The sequence below is a fragment of the Xyrauchen texanus genome, chromosome 29 (assembly GCF_025860055.1).
Source record: "Xyrauchen texanus isolate HMW12.3.18 chromosome 29, RBS_HiC_50CHRs, whole genome shotgun sequence".
Taxonomy (NCBI): domain Eukaryota; kingdom Metazoa; phylum Chordata; class Actinopteri; order Cypriniformes; family Catostomidae; genus Xyrauchen; species Xyrauchen texanus.
This window is the reverse complement of record NC_068304.1, coordinates 9,246,630-9,268,555: the sequence shown is the minus strand read 5'-3', so window position 1 is coordinate 9,268,555 and position 21,926 is coordinate 9,246,630. Positions and strand designations below refer to the sequence as shown.

The 21,926-nt window shown below is 40.5% G+C and overlaps 1 protein-coding gene across 1 annotated transcript in view; it reads left to right on the top strand.

The window, feature by feature from the left end:
• Window positions 1-21,926, top strand: part of cntn5 (contactin 5) — a 411,731-nt gene that overhangs the window by 277,568 nt on the left and 112,237 nt on the right. The window contains exons 6-7 of the mRNA XM_052097793.1: window positions 2,762-2,857; window positions 16,307-16,510. Of these exons, the coding sequence (XP_051953753.1) occupies window positions 2,762-2,857; window positions 16,307-16,510 (300 nt within the window). The remainder of the gene's footprint in view (window positions 1-2,761; window positions 2,858-16,306; window positions 16,511-21,926) is intronic.

Sequence of the window (21,926 nt, the reverse complement as noted above, 5' to 3'; positions counted from 1 at the left end):
AAAGGGAGACATTTTTACACATCAATAAAATAAATGGTTTCAGGTTTCAATTATAATAAAATGTTTGCTCAAAAATAAATAAAATAACCCTTCTGTTTTCACTGATAATAAAAGACAGTTATCATACCGTGAAAATCTCATACCGTTGCAACCCTACCCACATGCTCCTGTCTTCTATCTTAAGTCACAATAAGAAAAGGAATACAAATGAATTAACTTGCATGTCTCAGCCTGCTGGAACTCTTTCACATGATGCAGACAATTACATGTAAACATAAATAAATAAACTACAATAAACAAACTTGTAAAACTATGGTAAAACAATGCTATAATGTTGCAAAGTGTTCCAATGGTTCACTAGGTGATTATTAATATTGTGTTCTGGGTGGTTGTTTACTTGCCCAATTGAAAAGAGCTAGCACCCAACTCTCTATGATACTCTGGTCCCTATATATGGCTCATGTTTCTCCAGTAAGTGATATTTCACCCATTTTATCATCCGCCAGGTGCATACATTATGTCCACTCACAAAATTAACAAAAGTAGCACACCTCTCCTTAACAAGCTGTATGATATGAGGTATCAGTCTTGTCACAGAACAAGGGCCACTGGTTAAATTTAGCGCTGAAGTTTAATACTTGGGTTAGGGGTTTGTTCAAAAGTTGACTTTGCAAAGGTGCCTTTGAACCACAAATAAATAATTCTTATCCTGTCGATGTGTTAAATTTGCCACTGAAGGTTATTTCCCTTGATGGCATCTGACTGCTTTCAATTAGCAAAATCTGTTTATCACTTGCTTTTATTCTCAAGAGCCTAAAATTTTCATTATTATTTAATTCCTTACAGGCATGTAGCTGCAAAACCAAATTAAGTGTAATTTCCAGTCTTATTGATTTGCTGACCTTCGTAAATGGTTCTAATGTTCATTTTCCATTTGCCCCGCTGTTCGTTCGTTCATTCATTCATTCGTTAATTTGTTCATTCATTCATTCATCCATCCATCACATCCATTTAATGGTTTACTTTGTCTGTCTATGTGACCATCCATCCATCCATCCAAAAATGTATGCGTATGTGACAGTTTATCCATCCGTTCGTCCAGCCATCCAATAATTTTTCTGTGTATGTGACAGTTCGTCCATCCATCCATCCATCCTCTAATGGTGTATCTGTCTATGTAACAGTCTGTCCGACTATTTAGCTACCTTTGTTTCATATGATTTTGCGTCTCCTTTCTTTGTTTGTTCTCCATATATTATAGTTTTTCTCAGTCGCTTTGGTTCAAATCTCTGAACAATTACTTTATTGTTCACACCAGATTTTAATTTCTTATTCATTTAAGCAAACTGCATGTCTGCAAAAGAGTGAGTACAATTGTCTACAATTTGCACAATAATTAAATGCATATGGCATGCAAATCCAAACAGATGAGTTAATTTCTCAGTGAAATTGTCATACTCTTCACAACTTCTAAGCATTCTTTCATCATATTTTATTTTGACTGTATACATACAAATGTGCATATCCTTTTTCTGTGTACTACAGTATAGTACATTGACTTTTCCCAGTAAACCTTTACCCACTGTTGAAATCGATATATAAAAAGCTCAGTGTGATACACAATAGCATTCAGCTAGACAAAACTGACATTCTTTAATAGTACAGTAAGCAGTCTGGGTCAATATAAATGTAGAACAATGATGAAATTTGTGTATAACAAACATTTTCAGGGTTGACTGCCATGGTGAAAAAACATCTAAATATTTTGACCAGTATGGCTCACACAATGACAAAAATAAATTTCATTTTGGTGACATTGGCACATTTACTGACACTATAACTAGGTTTTGAAGCATGAATTAAATGTTTTGGGATAGTTACTACATTTTGCAGACATGCAATACAACAGTTGTGACACTTGCACTTGCAGTTTAGAGAATGTTAAGGGGATCATTTTATATCACAAAGTTGATCAATTAATGAAACATATCTGAGATCTCCTGAGAGGGAAATCTCTAAGAGACCACATTTTCAATTGGGTGATGGTGTTGTTGAAAGGCTAAATGAATAATTGCATCTGTGATGCTATGTTAACACAACATCCCTCAAATATTGATGAACATTGGGCAGTTCACCAATGAAATGGTGTTGTTCTCAGAGTTTGACCTGGTTAATTGTGCTGATATATGAAAATATAATTTGCTTCAATAGATTAACTGCAGTAGCTCCATCTGTCGAATCCCACCACCTGAACTTCTGATCGAAGTGTGATTTCAAGAGTAGCGGTATGAGAAGCCTTCACTATTGCGTTCCAATTCAAATGACATTTTTAAAAAATATAACAACCACAGTCTGTCCTCCTCAGACATGGCTTGAAACTCTAATGACCATCTATGATTCTTGGCTCTTAGTGACATAAAATTATTTTCTACCTCTCTTTGGTATTTTAGATGCATTCATAAGATTGAAGGCTTCCAGCAAGGTTACCTGTATTAATTACCACTAGGCCATCATGTCTGCAGGAAGACATGAAGTGAGATTTAAACAACAGAGTTTGGGTGTAGTGTGGGTACAAGTTCACTCTCATGCAGGGGTCACAGCTCAGATGATGGATACTAAATCAGTCCGACCTGCGAGCGCTTATCTGACTTTCAGCTGCTCGGATGCAATCTATGACCCTTAATCTACAGGTTAACAGCTGCCTCTTTGCCGCTGTATGTCACTCTGTCACTGCTAACACCAGGCCTGTATGTGTGTGCAGATCTCGGAGTATTCAGTGGTCGGATGAGAGGAGCTGTTTCAGTAAGGGAAGGCCAGGGAGTGGTGCTAATGTGTGCACCCCCTCCTCATTCACCAGGTATGTACTCTCCCTCTCTCTCTCTCTCTCTCTCTCTCTCTCTCTCTCTCTCTCTCTCTCTCTCTCTCTCTCTCTCTCTCTTCTCTGTCAAGCTTTCTTTACTCTTTTGAAAAAAACAACAGTCGTCACAAAATGTATTTGGACACTTCAGTGGCACTTCTAAAATTTGTCAGCCAGCTTCACAAGAAATACCATGCTGGTCAACCAGAGCTCTACTAGCCAGATGTTGCTGGTGATCTTCGTGACTTCAGCTAAACTAACACTATACCAGCACTAACAAGCATAAACCACCCTGGACTAGCTTGGAAATTCTTTCTCATCTAAGCTTTTTTTCTCAGTATAAAAGTTCCACTTTTATTTCTGCAATTGCTTATCAGTCTGTGTGCCTTTCTACAGCTGTAATTGCAGGTTAAATTAAGTCGGATGCAGGAGACAAAGAGAATGGGAAGAGAGGGCAGCAGACAGGGCAACTGAACGAGTGCTATCAGATGAAAGGCTTGTGATCTGGTGGACATTTTTAGAACACTTTTATGCTCATAGAGACCCAGAGTAACCTCATCCAGTTCTCTCTCTCTCTCTTGCTGCCTCAACAACAATGACTGTTACAAAAAAAACTAAAAAACAATAGCGTCAGCGAACTTGTCCCACTTAAATGCATACTTCATCCAAAAATTCTGTCATCATGTATTCACACTTATTGTTCCAAATCCAATGGCCTACTTTTTTTTTCTATGTAACTCAACAAGAGAAGTTTAGTAGAATGTCTGTGTTGCACTTTTCAATACAATGGAAGTGAATAGGGACTGAGGTTGTTAAGCTCCAAAAACAACTAAAAAGGGTCATAAAAGTACTATAACCAAAAACCAACAAGGTCACACGGGAAGTCGTTTTGATGTTTCAGAGAGTTCCGGTACCCAAGGATTGGCCAAATTATGCCAAGTCATCGACAAGCACAATCTCCTATCAGACATTTTTGCATCTGATCCAACATGGTTACCTTCTCTTGTGGCATGACCGGACACACATTGCATCAATTGCGGCGTTTATATGCATTTCGGTGGAGAATTACGTTTATTTAATGATTGACCTAGAATCAGTTAATATCTTCCATATTTGAGCTGTTTTATGGTATGATTTAAATTTTAGTCAATTCAGCTGAAATTATAATTGTTTAAACAACAATATTTTAATAACTAATCTGAGTTATCTCTACTTGCATCTTGTTACTTCAACATAAATAGTTCATTCATTCTATATGAACACCAAGTTAAGTGTCAGGATTGTATGTGTTTTTGTTCATGTCTTTAAATTAGTTCCATGCCATGTTTGTTCCTGTTTCCTTATCATGTGATCTTGTCATGTGTTTCAAATGTTCTTGTGTCTTGTCCCCATTGGTTCATTGTTTCATTAGGATGTTAGCAGTCTTATTATCTTGTTTGAGTCCTAAGTGTTTATTGGTTATCATTGTCATGTGTTCTCCCAAGTCCTAGTATTTAACCCTCATGTTTGCCATTGTCCATTGTCGAGTTCATTGTAACAAAGTGTAACATTGTTGGATTGGGCAAGTTAAGTTTGTTATGTTTCACTTTTGGATTTACGGTTGTTGGATTTCACTTATGTAAATAAACTGAACCTGGGTTCTAACTTCATCGTCTTCATCAGACTTTCTTTGCCAGCAACGTTACATAGTTTTTGGAGATGCCATTACATTTACATTTATGCATTTGGCAGACGCTTTTATCCAAAGCGACTTACAGAGCCCTTATTACAGGGACAATCCCCCCGGAGCAACCTAGAGTTAAGTGCCTTGCTCAAGGATACAATGGTGGTGGCTGTGGGGATCGAACTAGCGATCTTCTGATTACCAGTTGGTGTATGTGCTTTAGACCACTACACCACCACCACTCCATTACTCAATTCAATTGAGGGAAGGATCTTAGTCAGTCAGTTGGGTAAAGTAAACTTATTTGTTTTCAGTGTTGCATTCAAACGGGTCTCTTTATTGACCGTTCCATTATGCCATGTGCACCAGATGAATGAGGTACCTATATTTATTTGGAGCCTGGTTCTCCTTTACAGTACTTTCATTGTGAAAAAAAATTATGCAAAACTTCAACTTTTTTGTTTTCTACGCTAGATAGAAAGTCATACCGATTTTGGATAACATTAGGGTGAGTAAAGGTATTTTTATTTTTGTTTAACTATCCATTTAATGTAGTTCATAGGGCCAAAAGTGCCCAGAGTTGAAGAAACACTATTAAGCTTTATCCAAAATAAACCGGTCTGATCTATATTCCACTGTGTTTGGCAACTTCACTGTCATATCTTCCTAAAACATGTTGGACCATCTCCAGATGTGTGATTATGAACAGGCAGAGGTTATTTTCGCACTATACAGATGTGAGTGTGACCATTGCTGTTTACAGCATGATAGCAGAGAGAGAGCGTCAGCACCAACAGCTTGACTATGTGCAAAATAAATCCTGGCCTGACACAATTTCGGCTCAGTCCTTATCTCTTTCCACCCCTTCCCTCAGCTGACATATTTCAGTTTGGTGGATAGCATTGGCAGTTATTTTGTGCTGAGTTCAGTCCGGTTCTTTTCAGCACATTATCTGATAATCACAAGCCATTATTTTATTACTTTGTGACTCTAAACAGTAAAGTGTGATTGATTTCCTGTCTGTCATTACTATTATTAGTATTACTATCTATATATATAGTAACTTGCCTCAATCGGGTGGCAGAGGATGAATCTCAGTTGCCTCCGCATCTGAGACCGTCAATCCACGCATTTTATCACGTCGCTTGAGTACATTACTGCGGATATGTAGTGTGTGTGGAGGCCCATGCTATTCTCCGTGGTCTCCATGCACAACTCACCTTATTATCAACCGAGAGCTAGAACCACATTATAGCGACCACCAGAAGGTTATCCCATGTGACTCTACCCTCCCTAGCAACCGGGCCAATTTGGTTGCTTTAGGAGAACTGTCTGGAGTCACTCAGCTTGCCTGGATACTAACTCACGACTCCAGGGGTGGTATTTAGCGTCAATGCTTGCTGAGCTACCAAGCCCCCCCCAATGTCACTACATTTTAAACAGACTATAAATCACTGGATAAATGTATAACAAGAATAAAACATTCTAAGTACATAATCTTGTCCCTTCATATTTTCAGGTTTCCAAATATTTTTGCTTCAAATAAAAGTTTATAATATTGAGTTTGTAAGCATAAGTTTGTATATGTTATTTTTAGTTAACACAGTAGTAAACATTTAATAAAGCAAATATTAAGGGAATATTTCAGGTTCAATACAAATTGAGCTCAATTGACCGCATTTTTGGCATAATGTTGATTACCACAAAAATTTGTTTAAACTTGTCACTTGAAACTGTTTCAAAACTGTTCTGTCTCAAAAGTATAGCCAAAATACATAAACATTATGCTTATTAAAATGCATTTTAGAGAGATAAAATCACCAACTGACCTTTTTACTGTATTAAGTTATAGCCAGTCTTAAAACTTTGTTGCATGACGAAATAATGCTGGAAACCGTCTCAGTTATGACCATAACCTTGGTTCCCTGAAAGGGAATGAGATGCTGCGTAATGACTCAGTTGGGACTATGTCAGTGAGTCACGTGTTCTGAAGCCTGCATACAATCATGCCAATTTATTGGTTGATGTTGCTTAAGCAACGACCTTGTCACAGAACCTATATAGACAGCTGCTTTGGTGCCATCTTGCCAGATTTTCTGCAATTGGCATGAGCCTATGCTGCAACTAGAGAGTTTGGTCTGCTACGCAACGTCTTGTTCACTTTCGGGGAACCTAGGTTAGGTTATGTTCATAACCGAGACATTCCCTTTCAAGGAAACATAAATGTTGCTTAATGACACAATTGGGACGAGATATCATCACGCCATGCGAACAGTAGCTGCCAACCCTCTAAGCTTACAGTGGTGCACAAGCGAGCTAAAGAAACAGAAATCTCAAAACGTACTCCTGATTCAACAGAGAAAACTTAGGAAGCAAGAGACAAACTCTCATCCAAATTATAAAATCTAACAAAAGTATGCGGCAACCATCCTGCCACCATACAAATGTCTTCCAAGGGTGCACCGCTAGCCAAGGCCCATGAGGATGCCATGTTTCTCATAAAATGGACTTGAATACCCAGAGGCGGAGGCAAACCACGCGCCTCATAAGCACTCGAGATTGCATCCACAATCCAATGAGACTGTTTCTGCTTGGACACCGAAACACCACTGTTGCGGCCTCCAAATCAAACAACTGCTCTAACTTATTCCAAATGGCTAGTATGGTCAACATTAACCCGCAGAGCCCACACTGGGCATAACACATGAAGCCTTTTATGCTCATCCGACTCAAATGGCAGAGGAGAAAACGACTGCAATTTAGCAAACTTTGAGCAAAAACACGTAGATATGACTTAAGGCAAATAGTCCAAATGAGGTTGCAGTACAACCTTAGTTAAACTTGGTGCAAATTCCATAAACAAAGGATTGATCGACAGGGCATGCACATTACAAACCCTCTTAAACAATGCTGATGCTAATAACAGGGCCATTTTAGAAATGTATCAGTTACTGACATTAAAGGCTCGAACAGAGCAGCCGAGAGCGACTATAACACCACAAATATATCCCAAAAAGGGACACGGACAGGACGGAAAGGTCCACATTGCAGAGGTAGACAAAATATGTTTGTCGGGTGTTCAAAGCGTCTGCAATGGCGAAATCATACCGAGATTGACTGAAGGGAATGGATAAATCTGAACGGCCCAGTTTTCCGCTGAATGTGGGCTCACCCTTTGTTTCATCGCAAGCTCGTCAGGCTCGCTTCTGGTGACAGGCCGGCCATTTGAAAGGAACCGAGCCAACCTCTAATGCCTTCACAGGGGGTGCAAAACTTGTTCCCGGTGACATTTGTGACTCCCTGGTGAGAAGTTAAGATGATGCTGAACATGAACACACCGGAGGCATAGCAGGCTTCTCTCTTTCACAATATGGAAGCATCTGCTGGAATGTGACGGTTTGATGTTTCATCAGAACTTCTCTGCAACCGTTTGGACTGTGTCACCAAACAGACCAGACTGCAACACAGGGGCATTAAAAAAAGTATCTGTCCTTGTTGTGAATATCAGTGAGTAAGAGCTACAAATGACATTCTGCCACCACGATGCTCACTGCAGTATCCATGCTCCACGGCATGATACATATGCAAACTCGGAAGTAGATTGATTTGTAATTATGGCTGAGTACAGCTGATCCCAGGACCTCGATATGCCACGATAGTGGTCCAGAGAATAGGGAAGCGGCCTGTGAGATGTGGTCGCATGCTGGGCCGCTAAAATCAGTAGTCCAAAATGGATTTACGCTCCGACTGCGTTTCATCTGGCCATTCCAGGTGCAGCTTTCTACCACACATATGATCATTTCAAGCAACTTCTTATAGGTTGCTGAGGGACTGGAATCCCATCTGCTAGGAGGCAAGGCCTCAGCCTGGCCGCTGGTAAAAATCCTCGGAATCCGACGCTGCCAATGAAATTATGTCTTCGTCCACAGCGCGGGCCTCGGGAATGGGACACAAATGCCTGTGTGCGAATTTCATGGGAGAATGCTTTGCCAAGTCAGGGGAGAGGGACAGAGAGAGGCGACGGTCGGCCTGCTGCTCACCTTCCTCCTCATTGTCTGCACCAGCATCCCAGTTGTTCACACCAGCCTCCCAGGCATCAAGCTGCCTCAAGGCACTGGCAGATAGGTGGCCAGAATGAACGGCGGGCAGTCTGAGCCCTCCAACGTGGCCTCCGTGTGGTGAAAACAGATCACACGCATGTCATGGGAATCCTCGCTGACGATGAACCGTGTATATGTAGTTAAGCACTTCCTAAAAGACATACTTTGTTGCCACTCAAAAGGGAGAATATTTAAAAAATCCTCACTTGAACATAAATTGTTAGTAACAAACACAGGCTGACACAAATCATGCACTGAAGAAAGAAAATCTTATGAGATGGCAACAAATCAGCCACATATACAGTATAGGTTCTGTGACATGGCTCCCTATGGGCATCGCTTAAGCGCCATCAGCCAATAAGTTGCCATGATTGTATACAGGCTTCAGACCATGTGACTCACTGATGTAGTCACAATTGCTGTCACACATGTTGCTGATGTTGTCATTACGCAACTTTGATATTTCCTTGAAAGGGAACCTAAAATTACGCGTAAAAACAGGTCATTTCACAAAGACGTTTCAAAGCATGTCTGTTTACAGTGCAAATTCTAAGATCAGTTCCTACATTTGCAGTTTGGTGGTAATAAAGTTAATGTCAAAAAACTATCAAAAAGAAATATAGTGGAACATCACGTTATTTCCCTGACAATCACAGCTGTAACCATTTTACTAAACAAACAATTATGAGATTTGTGTTAAATTATCATGGTTCAATAATTTTTTATTATTATTATGTTTAGATAAAGTGTATTTATGTACTGCAAAAGATGGTGAAAGACATTTGAAAAGGTAAAATATTTTGATTTGGTATGATTTTTTTCACTTTATTTTTTTGATTATATTTTAATTCTGTTTGAAGTGTAATTTGAATTTAGAAATCCTGTATGTTTGGTTTTATGTTTTTGTGTTTCAATAAATTATTAACATTTTTCAAAATCAAATCTCACCAGTAGAAGTGAAATGTGTGCCAATACAATCCCTTTTAATAATAGATATGATTTGTCAGTAGATGCAAATTACTAATAATACTTACATATGCAGTAATTTAACAGATATCCAAACCCTGAACCACATTTTCCATGTGTATAAAAGGAGCTTGTCACTGTCATATAACTATGCCTGGCATTCAAAAAGGACACTGTTAATGCACAAAAGACTCCTCTAATTCATTGCATACAGACCATTTATACTAACAACTTCTTAAAAATGTGCTGTCTTTGTTTGTATTGCTGGTGCTTGAGGGAATAGACTATATTATAGGATGCAGACAGTCCAATAATGGAGAAGAACCTCATAATTAACTTTCACTTGATCCTGCCCATTTGCGCATTCACAGGCGATTTATCCAAACTCACTTAGCACGTGCTAGCACAAAAATATAAAAACTTTATGGCCATGCCCATTGACTTTGTGCATATCACTTACTGTGTGGCATAGCCCTCTATTCTGTCATCTAAATCCAGTGCTGTTAGTTCCCTCCAGCACAATCCTGTTGAATGACATAAAGTGACTTTTCCAGAATAATTTGCATCTTGCATCAACTGGTTACTAGACTTCCTGTTCCATATTGGGAATTTACCGGCTTTGAGTATTTACCTATCCCTTTCCAACTGGTCTATGTACTTCATTTCCAGCAGAGCATCAGCATCAGGGCTCAAATTTACTGAAATCACACTGAAACAATTATCTCATGCAGACACAGGCAGTATGAGGGAAGTCTCATATCTCCACTTAGTCATCCTAAAATGGGACAGAGGATGTCTGAGCTGTTTCCTACTCATATCCATGGATTTTTTTCAAGGATGTAACCACATGTAAAAAAATAAAACATTTAAGAATTTGCCATTGAAATGCCCTCATAATTTACTGAACCTCATGCCATCGCAGACTCATATTACTTTTTTTTTCTTCTGCAGAACACAAAGATATTTTAAAGGATATATGTGGTTATGTTTTGTCCATACTGTAAATTATCAATGAGACCCAAAAGTTTTAATCTGGCAGTTTAAAAGAAATCTATACTACTCAAAAGGTTTAATCCATGTCTACTGAAGCCATGTAGACCATCTAGACTATTAAAATCAGAAGAAATCATCACATAATATACAGTACGATACTCAAGCAATTAGTTGTTAACATTTTATAATTGTTGCCGAGGTCATGACCAAAAATATTTGCACAGATCTAGACTCATAGAGTTATGGGAACACCTTATGGTTATGAGCAAGAACTATTAAATGTTTGCTTGGAGGATTAACAGTTATTTGAATTTGATATGTGTGGAATGGGAAGAACAGAGCAGAATTTATTTTAGAACTCGTAGTCATAGAACGACTTTGAGGTTAATTTGTCTTTCATTTGCCTGAATTGCTTGTAGGAGGTTTCATCCACATTAATACAAGTAGATGACTTTAAAATGGAAAGTAATTGCAAATAATTTGGGATCACTGGGATGTAAACAGGATATTACTCTCAATTTTATCACCGCCGCTCAAAGTGTAGAGGAGGCGTTGTTGGTTTTTGACCTTGATGAATGTGTGGGGTGCTGGCGTTACATTAAAAATTAAAATGACTCTCAACTCTTATATTACTCATAGGCGGCTGACTCTAATCAGACTCAGACAGGGGTGTCATTTGGATTTGTGGGCCCATGACAACTTTGCAATCTGGGCCACCTGCTGTATCTTATCGCAACCAATACAAAGATTGTTTTTTCTTCATGAAAAAATTCTTCATCATTATGAAAGGAATAGTTCATCCAAAAATTCTAATTCTCTCATCATTTACTCACCCTCATGATATCCCAGGTGTGTATGACTTTCTTTCATCTGCAGAACACAAATTAAGATTTTTCAAAAATATCTCAGCACTGTGGGTCCATTTTTCAACAAATCTCCACTTTCACTTCCACTTTCTTTTGTTTTTGGACGATTCAAATTCTTCATGCATTTCGCCACCTACTGGTCGAGGCTGGTCAAAGGTAAAGATTTACAGTTTAAAATGATTTAGATATTGATATTTTCTCACCCACATCTATCATATCTTTTCAGAAGACATGTATTAAACCTGAACTTCATAGTTCTGACCACCATTCACTTGTATTGTATGGACCTACAGAGCTGAGATAATCTTCTAAAATCTTGTGGGGTGATTAAATGATGAGGGCACTTGATGTAATTTTTTAATTCCCCTTTTATAGTTTTGATATGAATCCATACCATTTCTTTCAAGTCTGCTACTACAGAAATGGCACACACTATGTTTTCTATTTTTTTCATCAGCAATGTTCAAAATGTTGGTTCTGTCTGGCCTTATGAGATGTTTGTCATTCTCCATAGTGTTTCAAAATAGAAAATGCACGCTTTAATTCAGTTTTTAAGATCTGCGGCGCACTGTTTAGCCATGCATATTAAGCGTCAGCAAAAGGATGCGCCACGCTGTACAGGTGGTAGGCGCATTTAGCACTGAAAAAGGCTTTTGGGATAAACCACTGAACGAAGGGGGATCTCACACACTAGATCATCATATATATTCAAGTAAGAGCAGTCTTCATTTTAGCTAACCAGTGTGAAGTGACAATTTATCACAGAATCATGCAGGAAAAGACTCTAAGTTCTGCTATGCTCCCTGCCTGTCCAGAGCCCTTAGAATCATTATAACCTTCAAGTTAGTGTAATTAATTAGCTTTTATTAACATAATCCACACTTTCCCTTAGGTGCTCGATCTGACAGACTTACTAGATTTAAACATGCAAGTAAACCTTTCTGCCACAGGGTTTCGACAAAAACAACAACAAAAAAACATAAAAAAAATCTATTTAATTATAAAAGAAACTAATTTTGAATGATCAATGAAACAAGTTTTCAGACGTTCAAAAAAACTCAAATAAATAAACATCTCAAAATCCACTCCCTTACATGACCCCTCTGTTTGAAATGTTTATTGTTGTATAATGAATTACGGTTTAACTTAATATTAAAAAATTATAATAATAACAAATATATTAGGCAGTATACACAGTACATGCAATGCAGTATTCAGTATTACATCCCAAACATAGCTGTGCATGTTTCTATGTACTGAGAATTTAAAGAAAATTAAATTATAAGCAATGATAAGTGTTTCAAACACTAGTGTACTATTTTGTTGTTATATTACCTATTATACTTCATGTCTAATTAGGCATATTTGAAATAAAATTTGCATTTTTAATCTGATTTTACAGTATGTGAAAAGGCTCATCTTCGGTCAATCCGGTCATATAATGAGTCAAGAAAGAGATCAAAAATAGCAAATTCTGATATAACTTCAGGCTCATTCAGTCAACCGCATTTCCTTTTTGGATACAGTATGCATTTAATATGATCTGCTTGTACACTGGACACTATTGCTTATGTATTAGGTCATTCATGTGTTCCATGCATACAGAACATTCACATTCTGTGCACAGTATTACATACTGCATTCTTTCCAACATGTAGCCAGCCTCTATTCTGTCGTCATGGGCTTTCATTCTGAAGTTAAGAGTGTTGCCAGTTTGAAAACTCCATCATGAGCATTGTTGCCAACTTAGCGACTTTGTCGCTATTTTTAGCGACTTTTCAGACCCCTTTAGCGACATTTTTTAAAAAAGCGACTAGCGACAAATCTAGCGACTTTTTGGACAAACCTTAGCAACTTTCCAAATTCCAAATATCGCCAGTACTGCAAGCGTGAGGTCTTACTTCCCCGCTGCGTCTGCTCTGTTTAGTGAGCGGCTGAGAGGAGCAGCACATTCCGTTGACTGCACGCCAGCGGACATAGACATGAATGAGCTGCGCATGTGCACGCTGTGTTAGCAGGAACCAATCAGTGATCACATAGCAGCTGCCTTCTCCTTTGTTTTAATTCAAAACATTTAATTTGACCGTTTTTTCTTGGCATGCGCTTATATTCACTACTAATCAGAGTTTTAGTTCATTCCGGTTCGGTTTCTGAACTCTCCGACTTCAGATCGTATATTTACAGACTCTATACATTTTACTTATCCAAACACAACAATAAACCTTCTTCAAACTCATAAACATGTAACGTTAGCTAAGTTCCGTTCCGATGTCTAACAGAAAATATGTAATTGAGAACCGTTTTACTGGACATTCGGCTATATACTTATATAAAAACAGTATGAGCACGGTTTAGGGGAGATAACCGTTATTATAAACTGAAGTAGGCTACAGTACCGACAAATTAGGCAGAATGCAAATACGACGCGATGACGTCTTTAATATGCTAATGACGCATGACGTCATCTGGCGACATTTAGCTACTTTTCGAGCAGGCTTTAGCTACTTTCCATTGAAAATAGTTGGCAACACTGATCATGAGACAGTAAGTCTTGTACAACAGTTTTATGTCTCCCTGGTTTGCTGACAGCCTCAACTTCTTATAGACTCCGAAATCCTAAAAGAAGACCTTAAGCTTGAACTAGTGTGGTTTATAATGTTTACCTTTCATTGGAAAGTCCTTTTGAATCTTAGTTATGAGATAAATATGTATTGCTTACTCAGGTGACATTAGCCCATGTGGATGAAAAATTGAACTGGAATCTCTTTAAAGAGCAGCAATCCTTCAGTGAATAATCAACAGAAGTGCGGCACCTGCTTCACACTTTAATTATGTGGTGAATAGATTGGGTCTTGGGGAAAATAATTTGGTCCACACAGAAGTTTCTTTCTCTCTTTTTCTTTTTTCTCCTTTTCTGTTGTAAGTCTGTGCGATGACAATATAGTTGACATAAGGTAAACAGAGTGAGATCAGAGCAGTAATCTGCTCTATCATACTGTATCGCCTGGATTTATATGGTATATACCTCAGAGCATGGAACCAAATCTATACAGAACAAAGCACCAGATTTTACACAAGAAACTGCATATCAGATAAATGCATATGAAGTTTATACTAGCTAGCTTGCTATTTTTACCAACTGTGATGGAACTAAAACATAAACATGTCAAACTTAAATAAGCCAGAGATTGAAAACCCACCGCTGCTTCTGAAATCAGTTTTTTGGGAGCATTAGGGTTTCACGGGAAACTACAGTAATACTGGGCATGAGTAATGGACAGGACAAAGGCTGTGTGTTGGCTCTGTTTCACTGAAGTTGAGTGTTTCTCACAAAGGACATCTAACATGATGACTAATTTGCGGTGACATCATTCACATGTGTCTTTTGAGCATACGGGAGCCAATCATAAACAACCTGTGCAAGTTAGTCTCGCCACAGCATTTAAGCAGCCTCCTCCTGCAAGCTCAGACAGAGCTAAAGCAATAACGAACACCATAGGCGTATTTATTGCTGCAGATATGCAACCATACTCAGTCGTCAAGAATGCAGAATTTAAGCATCTGCTTAGCATGCTTTAGCCCCATTATAAAGTTCCTACAAGAATGCATTTCAGCAGTTCTGTAGTGTCCGCTATAAACAAGCACACGTTGTAATTGTCCACAAATTGTCCTCTCCTCTGATGAAGTGGAAATTCTGATTTTCCTGAAAAAATAAAAAATAAAAAAAAATATGAAAATTGAGTGATAAGTACAAGTGGTGAGTTGAAAGTTAAAAGACACAGAAATCTGCACTGCTAATGTCTTATTTAATTTTTTTCAATTATTATAATTGCACTTTTTTTCCTTTTATTATTATTTTTTTCTCCCCTTTTCTCCCCAATTTGGAATGCCCGTTTCCCAATGTGTTCTAAGTCCTCATGGTGGCATAGTGATTCGCCTCAATCCAGGTGGCGGAGGACAAATCTCAGCTGCCTCCGCATCTGAGACCGTCAATCCTTGCATCCTATCACATGGCTTGTTGAGCGCATTACCGTGGAGACATAGCACGTGTGGATGCTTCACGCTATTCTCCACGGCATCCACGCACAACTCACCACGTGTCTCACCACATTATAGCAACCATGAGGATGTTATGCCATGTGACTCTACCCTCCCTAGCAACCTGGCCAATTTTTTTACTTAGTCGCTCAGCATGCCCTGGATTCAAACTCGCGACTCCAGGGGTGGTAGTCAGCTTCTTTACTAACTGAGCTACCCAGGACCCATTTTTCCTTTTATTATTATTTATTTTTGTATACAATGTGCATATAATAGGCTCTTAAGTTTTGTATTGTAATTTCGTTGAAGAAAAATGCATAGTTCTGTCATGTATAAATGAACACTAAGAAGTGTTGCCCATCAGATACTTTGTTTTGATTTCAAGAAGAATTGTATTGAGTATACCATTTACTTTACATTGACTCTTAAAAACACAACTCAGACAGTGTGAGACGCTGCAAAAAACAATTATAATAATAAAAATTATAATAGTTAATGTTATCTCTTGCTGCCTGTTTAGGGCACATTGTTACTTTTCTCATTCCAATTCAGTTCAGTACAATGTTGAAAAAAACAGTAGATCTATCTATATATATATATATATATATATTTAGAACATGCAGGTCTGCTTGCCCTGAACCCTGTCTAGTAGAGCACAGAATTAATACATATCACCTAAACATAAGCTCCCAAGCTCCCTCTCCCAGAGCCCTTGCTCTGGCAAGGGCAGGCTGCTACAATGCAGATTTAGACAGGAGCTCCTTAGGGACCACTGCACCTTGTTCTTGCAGCTCATCTGCATGCTCTCCTTCTGCCCCAGCAGAAATTTTCTACAGCTGGGTGTTCAACGAGCTCCCCTCGTTCGTGGCGGAGGACAGCCGCCGTTTCATCTCGCAGGAGACGGGAAATCTGTATATCTCCAAGGTGCAGCCCTCGGATGTGGGCAGCTACGTGTGCCAAGTGAAGAACACTGTGACCAACACCAGAGTCCTGAGCCCACCAACGCCCCTGACTCTGAAAACAGATGGTGAGATATTACACACACTTACACACACACTCGCATACACACACACATGTGCGTGCCTCTCTACTCCGGAAACCCTATTTACCTGCACAGCAGTACTAGGCTGGATGTCTTTAAGTGAACTGAATTGGTGAATCAATACCATAACAAGTCTCTCTGCTAATAAATTAAATTGAGACATGATTTTACCATTTTAGTCAGTGCCTTGGAATTTCAAAAAGGAATGTGCGGTTTAAGATGCATGTGAGTCTGGAATTAGAGATGGCCGAATTCCGTAAAAATCTCACAATATTCTCAGTGTGCTGGAGAAGTATCCCAACGTATTAAAGGTGAAGTTTTATATTTCTGCATAACATCGCTTTGCAGCACCTTAGAGGACAGGGAGGGAATTTATTATTTGAAATAGTTTTGCATTCACTCAAAATTTTAGCCATATTTTGTGTCCCATCTCAATAGCTTTATCCACCACTAAAATCAACCATGGTTCTACTAAAGTAGCCATATTTTAATTGTGATATTTGTGGTTAAACCAGAGGTGGGAACCTTTTTCCTGTTTAATGATACTTCACCAAAAATTTAAATTCTCTCATCATTTACTCACCCTCATGACATCGAGATGTGTATGACTTTCTTTTCTCAGTATGTCCTTACAGTGCAAGTGAATGGGTGCCAAAATTGTGTTGTTCAAAACAAGCAAATAAAGGCAGCCTAAAATGAATCCATATGATTACAGTGTTTTAATCCATGTCTTCAGAAGAGATATGATAGGTGTAGGTGAGAAACAGACCAATATTTTTTTGCTAGAAATTTTTCTCCCTGTCCAGTTTGTGGTGATATGCATATAAAATGTGAATCACCAAAAACACAAGAAGAATGTGGAAGTGAAAGTGGAGATTGACCGGCCAGGGAGGAGAATTAATAGTAAAGAAAAAAAATATATTGATCTGTTACTGTTAGGAATGAGGCAGCGAGGAGAGAGGATCTAAATGCAGGCTTCTTTATTTATTAAACAAACACAAAACAAACACAAAGGAAAAACCCTCGATGGGGAAACAAACATAAACTAAGAACTCAGGCAGGGAAACACAGATCAGGCTTGACAACATTCAACGAACGACAAGGAGTGAACAAAAAGCAGGGCTTAAATAACCAGGGAGTGATGACTGAATTAGACACAGGTGAGAACAATGAACAAAATGGCAGTGGTGATGGCAGGTGGATTCTGGGAAGTGTAGTACATTTAACAATGACAAGTGAAACCCAGGGCAGACAACAAGGGAATCGTGACATAGCTCCCCCTCAAAGGAGCGGCTTCCAGACGCTCCTCAGAGGAAAAAAAAAAATGAAAAAAAAAAAAAATCGTCCAAGGAGGAGGGGGGGCAAACAGACAGACCAGAGGAGCACAAGGGGCAAACAGACAGACCAAGGGAGTACAAGGGGAAAACAGGCAGTCCAAGGGGCACAAAGGGCAGACAGGCAGTCCAAGCAGGCACAGGGGGCAGACAGGCAGTCCAAGGAGGCACAGGGGGCAGACAGGAAGTCCAAGGGGCCACAAAGGGTAAGGACAGGTTCAGGTGGTCTGGGAGCTGGCCACCAGGCAAGGATAGGTTCAGGAGGCCTGGGAGCTGGCCACAGGGCAAGGACCGGTTTGGGGAACCTGGGAGGAGGCCACAGGACGGGAACAGGGTCAGGTGGTCTGGGAGCTGGCCACCGGGCAAGAACAGGGTCAGGAGGCCTGGGAGCTGGCCACCCATCAGGAACAGGGTCAGGGGCCCTTGGAGGAGGCCACAGGACAGGGACTGGGTCAGGGGGCCTGGGAGGAGGCCACAGGTCAGGGTCCGGGTCAGGAGGCCTGGGAGGAGGCCCTAGAGGCGGTGACCTGGAAGGCTCGGGAGGCGGAGCCGTAGGAGGCTCTGGAAGCGGAGCCGTAGGGGGCTCGGGAGGCGGAGCCGTAGGAGGCTCTGGAGGCTCGGAGGCCTCAGGGGCAGAGCTCGGGAGGCTCAGGAGGCAGAACTGAGGGAGGCTCAGGAGGCAGAACTGAGGGAGGCTCAGGAGGCAGAACTGAGGGAGGCTCTGGAGGCGGAGCCGAGGGAGGCTCGGGAGGCGGAGCCAAGGAAAGTGGCGCCGTAGGAGGCTCTAGAGGCGGAGGCCTGGAGGGCTCCGGAGGAGGAGCCGTAGGAGGCTCGAGAGGCAGAGCCGAAGGAGGCTCGAGAGGCTCTGGGAGCGGAGCCATAGAAGGCTTGGGAGACTTGAGAGGCGGACCCCTGGAAGGCTCGGGAGGCTTGAGAGGCGGAGCCCTGGAAGGCTCGAGAGGCTTGAGAGGCGGAGCCCTGGAAGGCTCTGGAGGGGGAGCCGTAGGAGGCTCGGGAGGCGGAGCCGAGGAAAGTGGCGCCGTAGGAGGCTCTAGAGGCGGATGCCTGGAGGGCATAGGAGGCTCGAGAGGCAGAGTCGAAGGAGGCTCGGGAGGCTCTGGGAGCGGAGCCGTAGAAGGCTCGGGAGACTTGAGAGGCGGACCCCTGGAAGGCTCGAGAGGCTTGTGAGGCGAAGCCCCGGAAGGCTCGAGAGGCCGAGCTCTAGGAAGCTCGGGAGGCAGAGCTCTGGAAAGCTCGGGAAACTCGGAAGGCGGAGCTCTGGAAAGCTCGGAAGGCGGAGCTCTGGAAAGCTCGGGGGGTACTGCCTCTTGGACGGTCAAGGCTACAGGCTTTCTTCTCCTCCTCCTCTGGGCGGATGAAGTTAGCAGCGTTGGTTCGTTGACCACGGCAGGCGTGGGGGTTGGCTCACTCACCGTGGCTGGAGAGGAAAGCCCAGAGGCGGGAGCTGGGATCTGGAGAGGTGGTTCCCCGGCAGCGAACTCCTCCAAGATGAGTCCCGCGTACTCCCGCCAGGTGCAGTCTCCGGTCTCTGGGAGTTCCCACCACCGGTGTTTGGGAACACCGAACCGGTACGCCACCTTCAGAGTGTGGTCATCCCAGCCGGTGCAACTGGCCACGTTGGTGAAAAAGTAGGAGAACTCCCGGACAGTCAAGTCTGCCTGTGTCAGCTCCATGAGGAACCCTGCTAGATCCATAGTTGGTCGTTCGTTCTGTTAGGAATGAGGCAGCGAGGAGAGAGGATCTAAATGCAGGCTTCTTTATTTATTAATCAAACACAAAGGAAAAACCCTCGATGGGGAAATAAACATAAACTAAGAACTCAGGCAGGGAAACACAGATCAGGCTTGACAACATTCAACGAACGACAAGGAGTGAACAAAAAGCAGGGCTTAAATAACCAGGGAGTGACTGAATGACTGAATTAGACACAGGTGAGAACAATGAACAATATGGCAGTGGTGATGGCAGGTGGATTCTGGGAAGTGTAGTACATTTAACAATGACAAGTGAAACCCAGGGCAGACAACAAGGGAATCGTGACAGTTACTCACCTGTCATATTGCTGCTGAATGTATTGATTGAACCACTGGAGTCCTGTGGATTATTTTATGCTGAGTTTTTTTATTTTTGGAGCTTCAAAATTGCATTCACTTGCATTGTACTTAGATTTAAAGTACCTGCATTTAATTACATTTGAAGTTACACTGTTAACCTTACCTCTCACCCTAAGCATAACCCTAACCAAACCGTGAACCTAAAACCTAACGCTAACCCCTAAAATCTAACCCTAAACCTTCTCCTAAACAGAGGTGGGTAGAGTATTCAAAAACTGTACTCAAGAAAAAGTAAAATTACTTAAAAACATTACTCAAGTAGAAGTAAAAGTACTAACATAAATAATTACTTGAGTAAGAAAGTATCCAATTAAGAGTACTCAATTAGTGAGTAACTCGTTACTTTCACAAATGATATAATAGACGTTTACTCCCCTATATTCCATTCCATAATACACATTTAACATGTATAACAGAATTATGAAAACTGTTGTGAGGGGAAAGTTTCAACAAATTTAATTTTAAAACAAAAGAAAAAAAAAATCAAACAGTTGTCTTGAACACTCCTATTGCCATTGGTTGGGTAAACAGATAGACCCACCCCAGAACTCTTGACATTGGTTGAACGAATGTTTCTATGTCAGGCTGGATGGGTCGTTTAAACAAACATAGCAATGTTGCATACTTTATAGTTGTCCATCCACAATAAGCTTGACACAAATTACTCAAATCACTTTTAAAAAATGTACTCTTCATCATTGTTTTGATTCCATTTTAATTTTAAATAAATAGCTTTTTTTAGTTAACTGTGCTCTATTTTCTGAGACAACCCTCTCCATAAAACTTCTGTGCCCAATTTCTTTATTTGGTGTTGCCATGGAAAACTAGAAACCTTCCTACACACTATATGTAACTACAAGAAATGTTACTTAATAATTTCTGAGGTAATTAACTCTGATCACGTTTAAATCCATGTTTGATAGTATGAGAACAAGCACTAGTAGTTAAGCATGACAGGGAAAGCAACAGAAACTAAAGGGAATGCCCATTCCATACCATGAGTCAGTGTTTAGGATAACATGACAGTAATGATTCTCGAAAATGTATACCCATCAACAGATTTCTATCAGTTATTCATTTCAACCGGTATATCACACCACCCCTACTTGAAACTGTACAATAAGTACGCAAATATTTTGGTAAAGTGCTAAATGTATTTAGATGCATTACAGCTGGATTTCTGAAATTCACAGTGCATTTTGAAGCTCGACATTAGCATGCAAGAAAATCCATCAATATCTCAGAAAGCTACTAATTATGTGTGTTTCTGCTAATGAACCTTGCAACGAAATGTGCCCTTTTTCACACAGTGTGTTGACAAGCTGGTCAGTTGTCTGAGTTAGTATTTTTCATGCCATGCGAAGCCATTTTAATGAGACATCTGACTTAGACATCTAGTTTATGTGCCTCTTTCTCTCTCTCTTCTATCTCGATGAGTGAGGGGCCTTTAGGGCCAAAGTGAAAGTGAATTCCAAACATCCGCATTAAACAGAGAGCATGAGGTGCTTTATCATTTGTTTTAGAGCACATTTTCCGCAGACAATGCGCTCTGATGAAACTGGCCATCAGGGAAATCATTTTCCAGCATAAAATTAACCGAATCAATGGTCCTCTTCCAGAATGGGTATTATAGCTGATTCCCAGGAGCCAAGGGGGGAAACCAAACACCCGGCTTCACTCCAGGCATTTTTCCATACTTCACAGAAACGCATGCATCACCTGCCACCCATACACGTCAATGCCAGTGTCTGTGGTATTCAATCCCAGAACAGCCCATCTAAAAGGATTACAGTGCCCTAAAAGCTTGTTTTGCTGACGTAGCTTAAAATTGCACGTCCTTTGTCAGGACCCCCATTTTCAGCATCCGCAGAACCTTTTTGTGAGAAATGCTCTTTAGAGACATAAAGTAATCTAAGAAAATTTGCTTGCTAA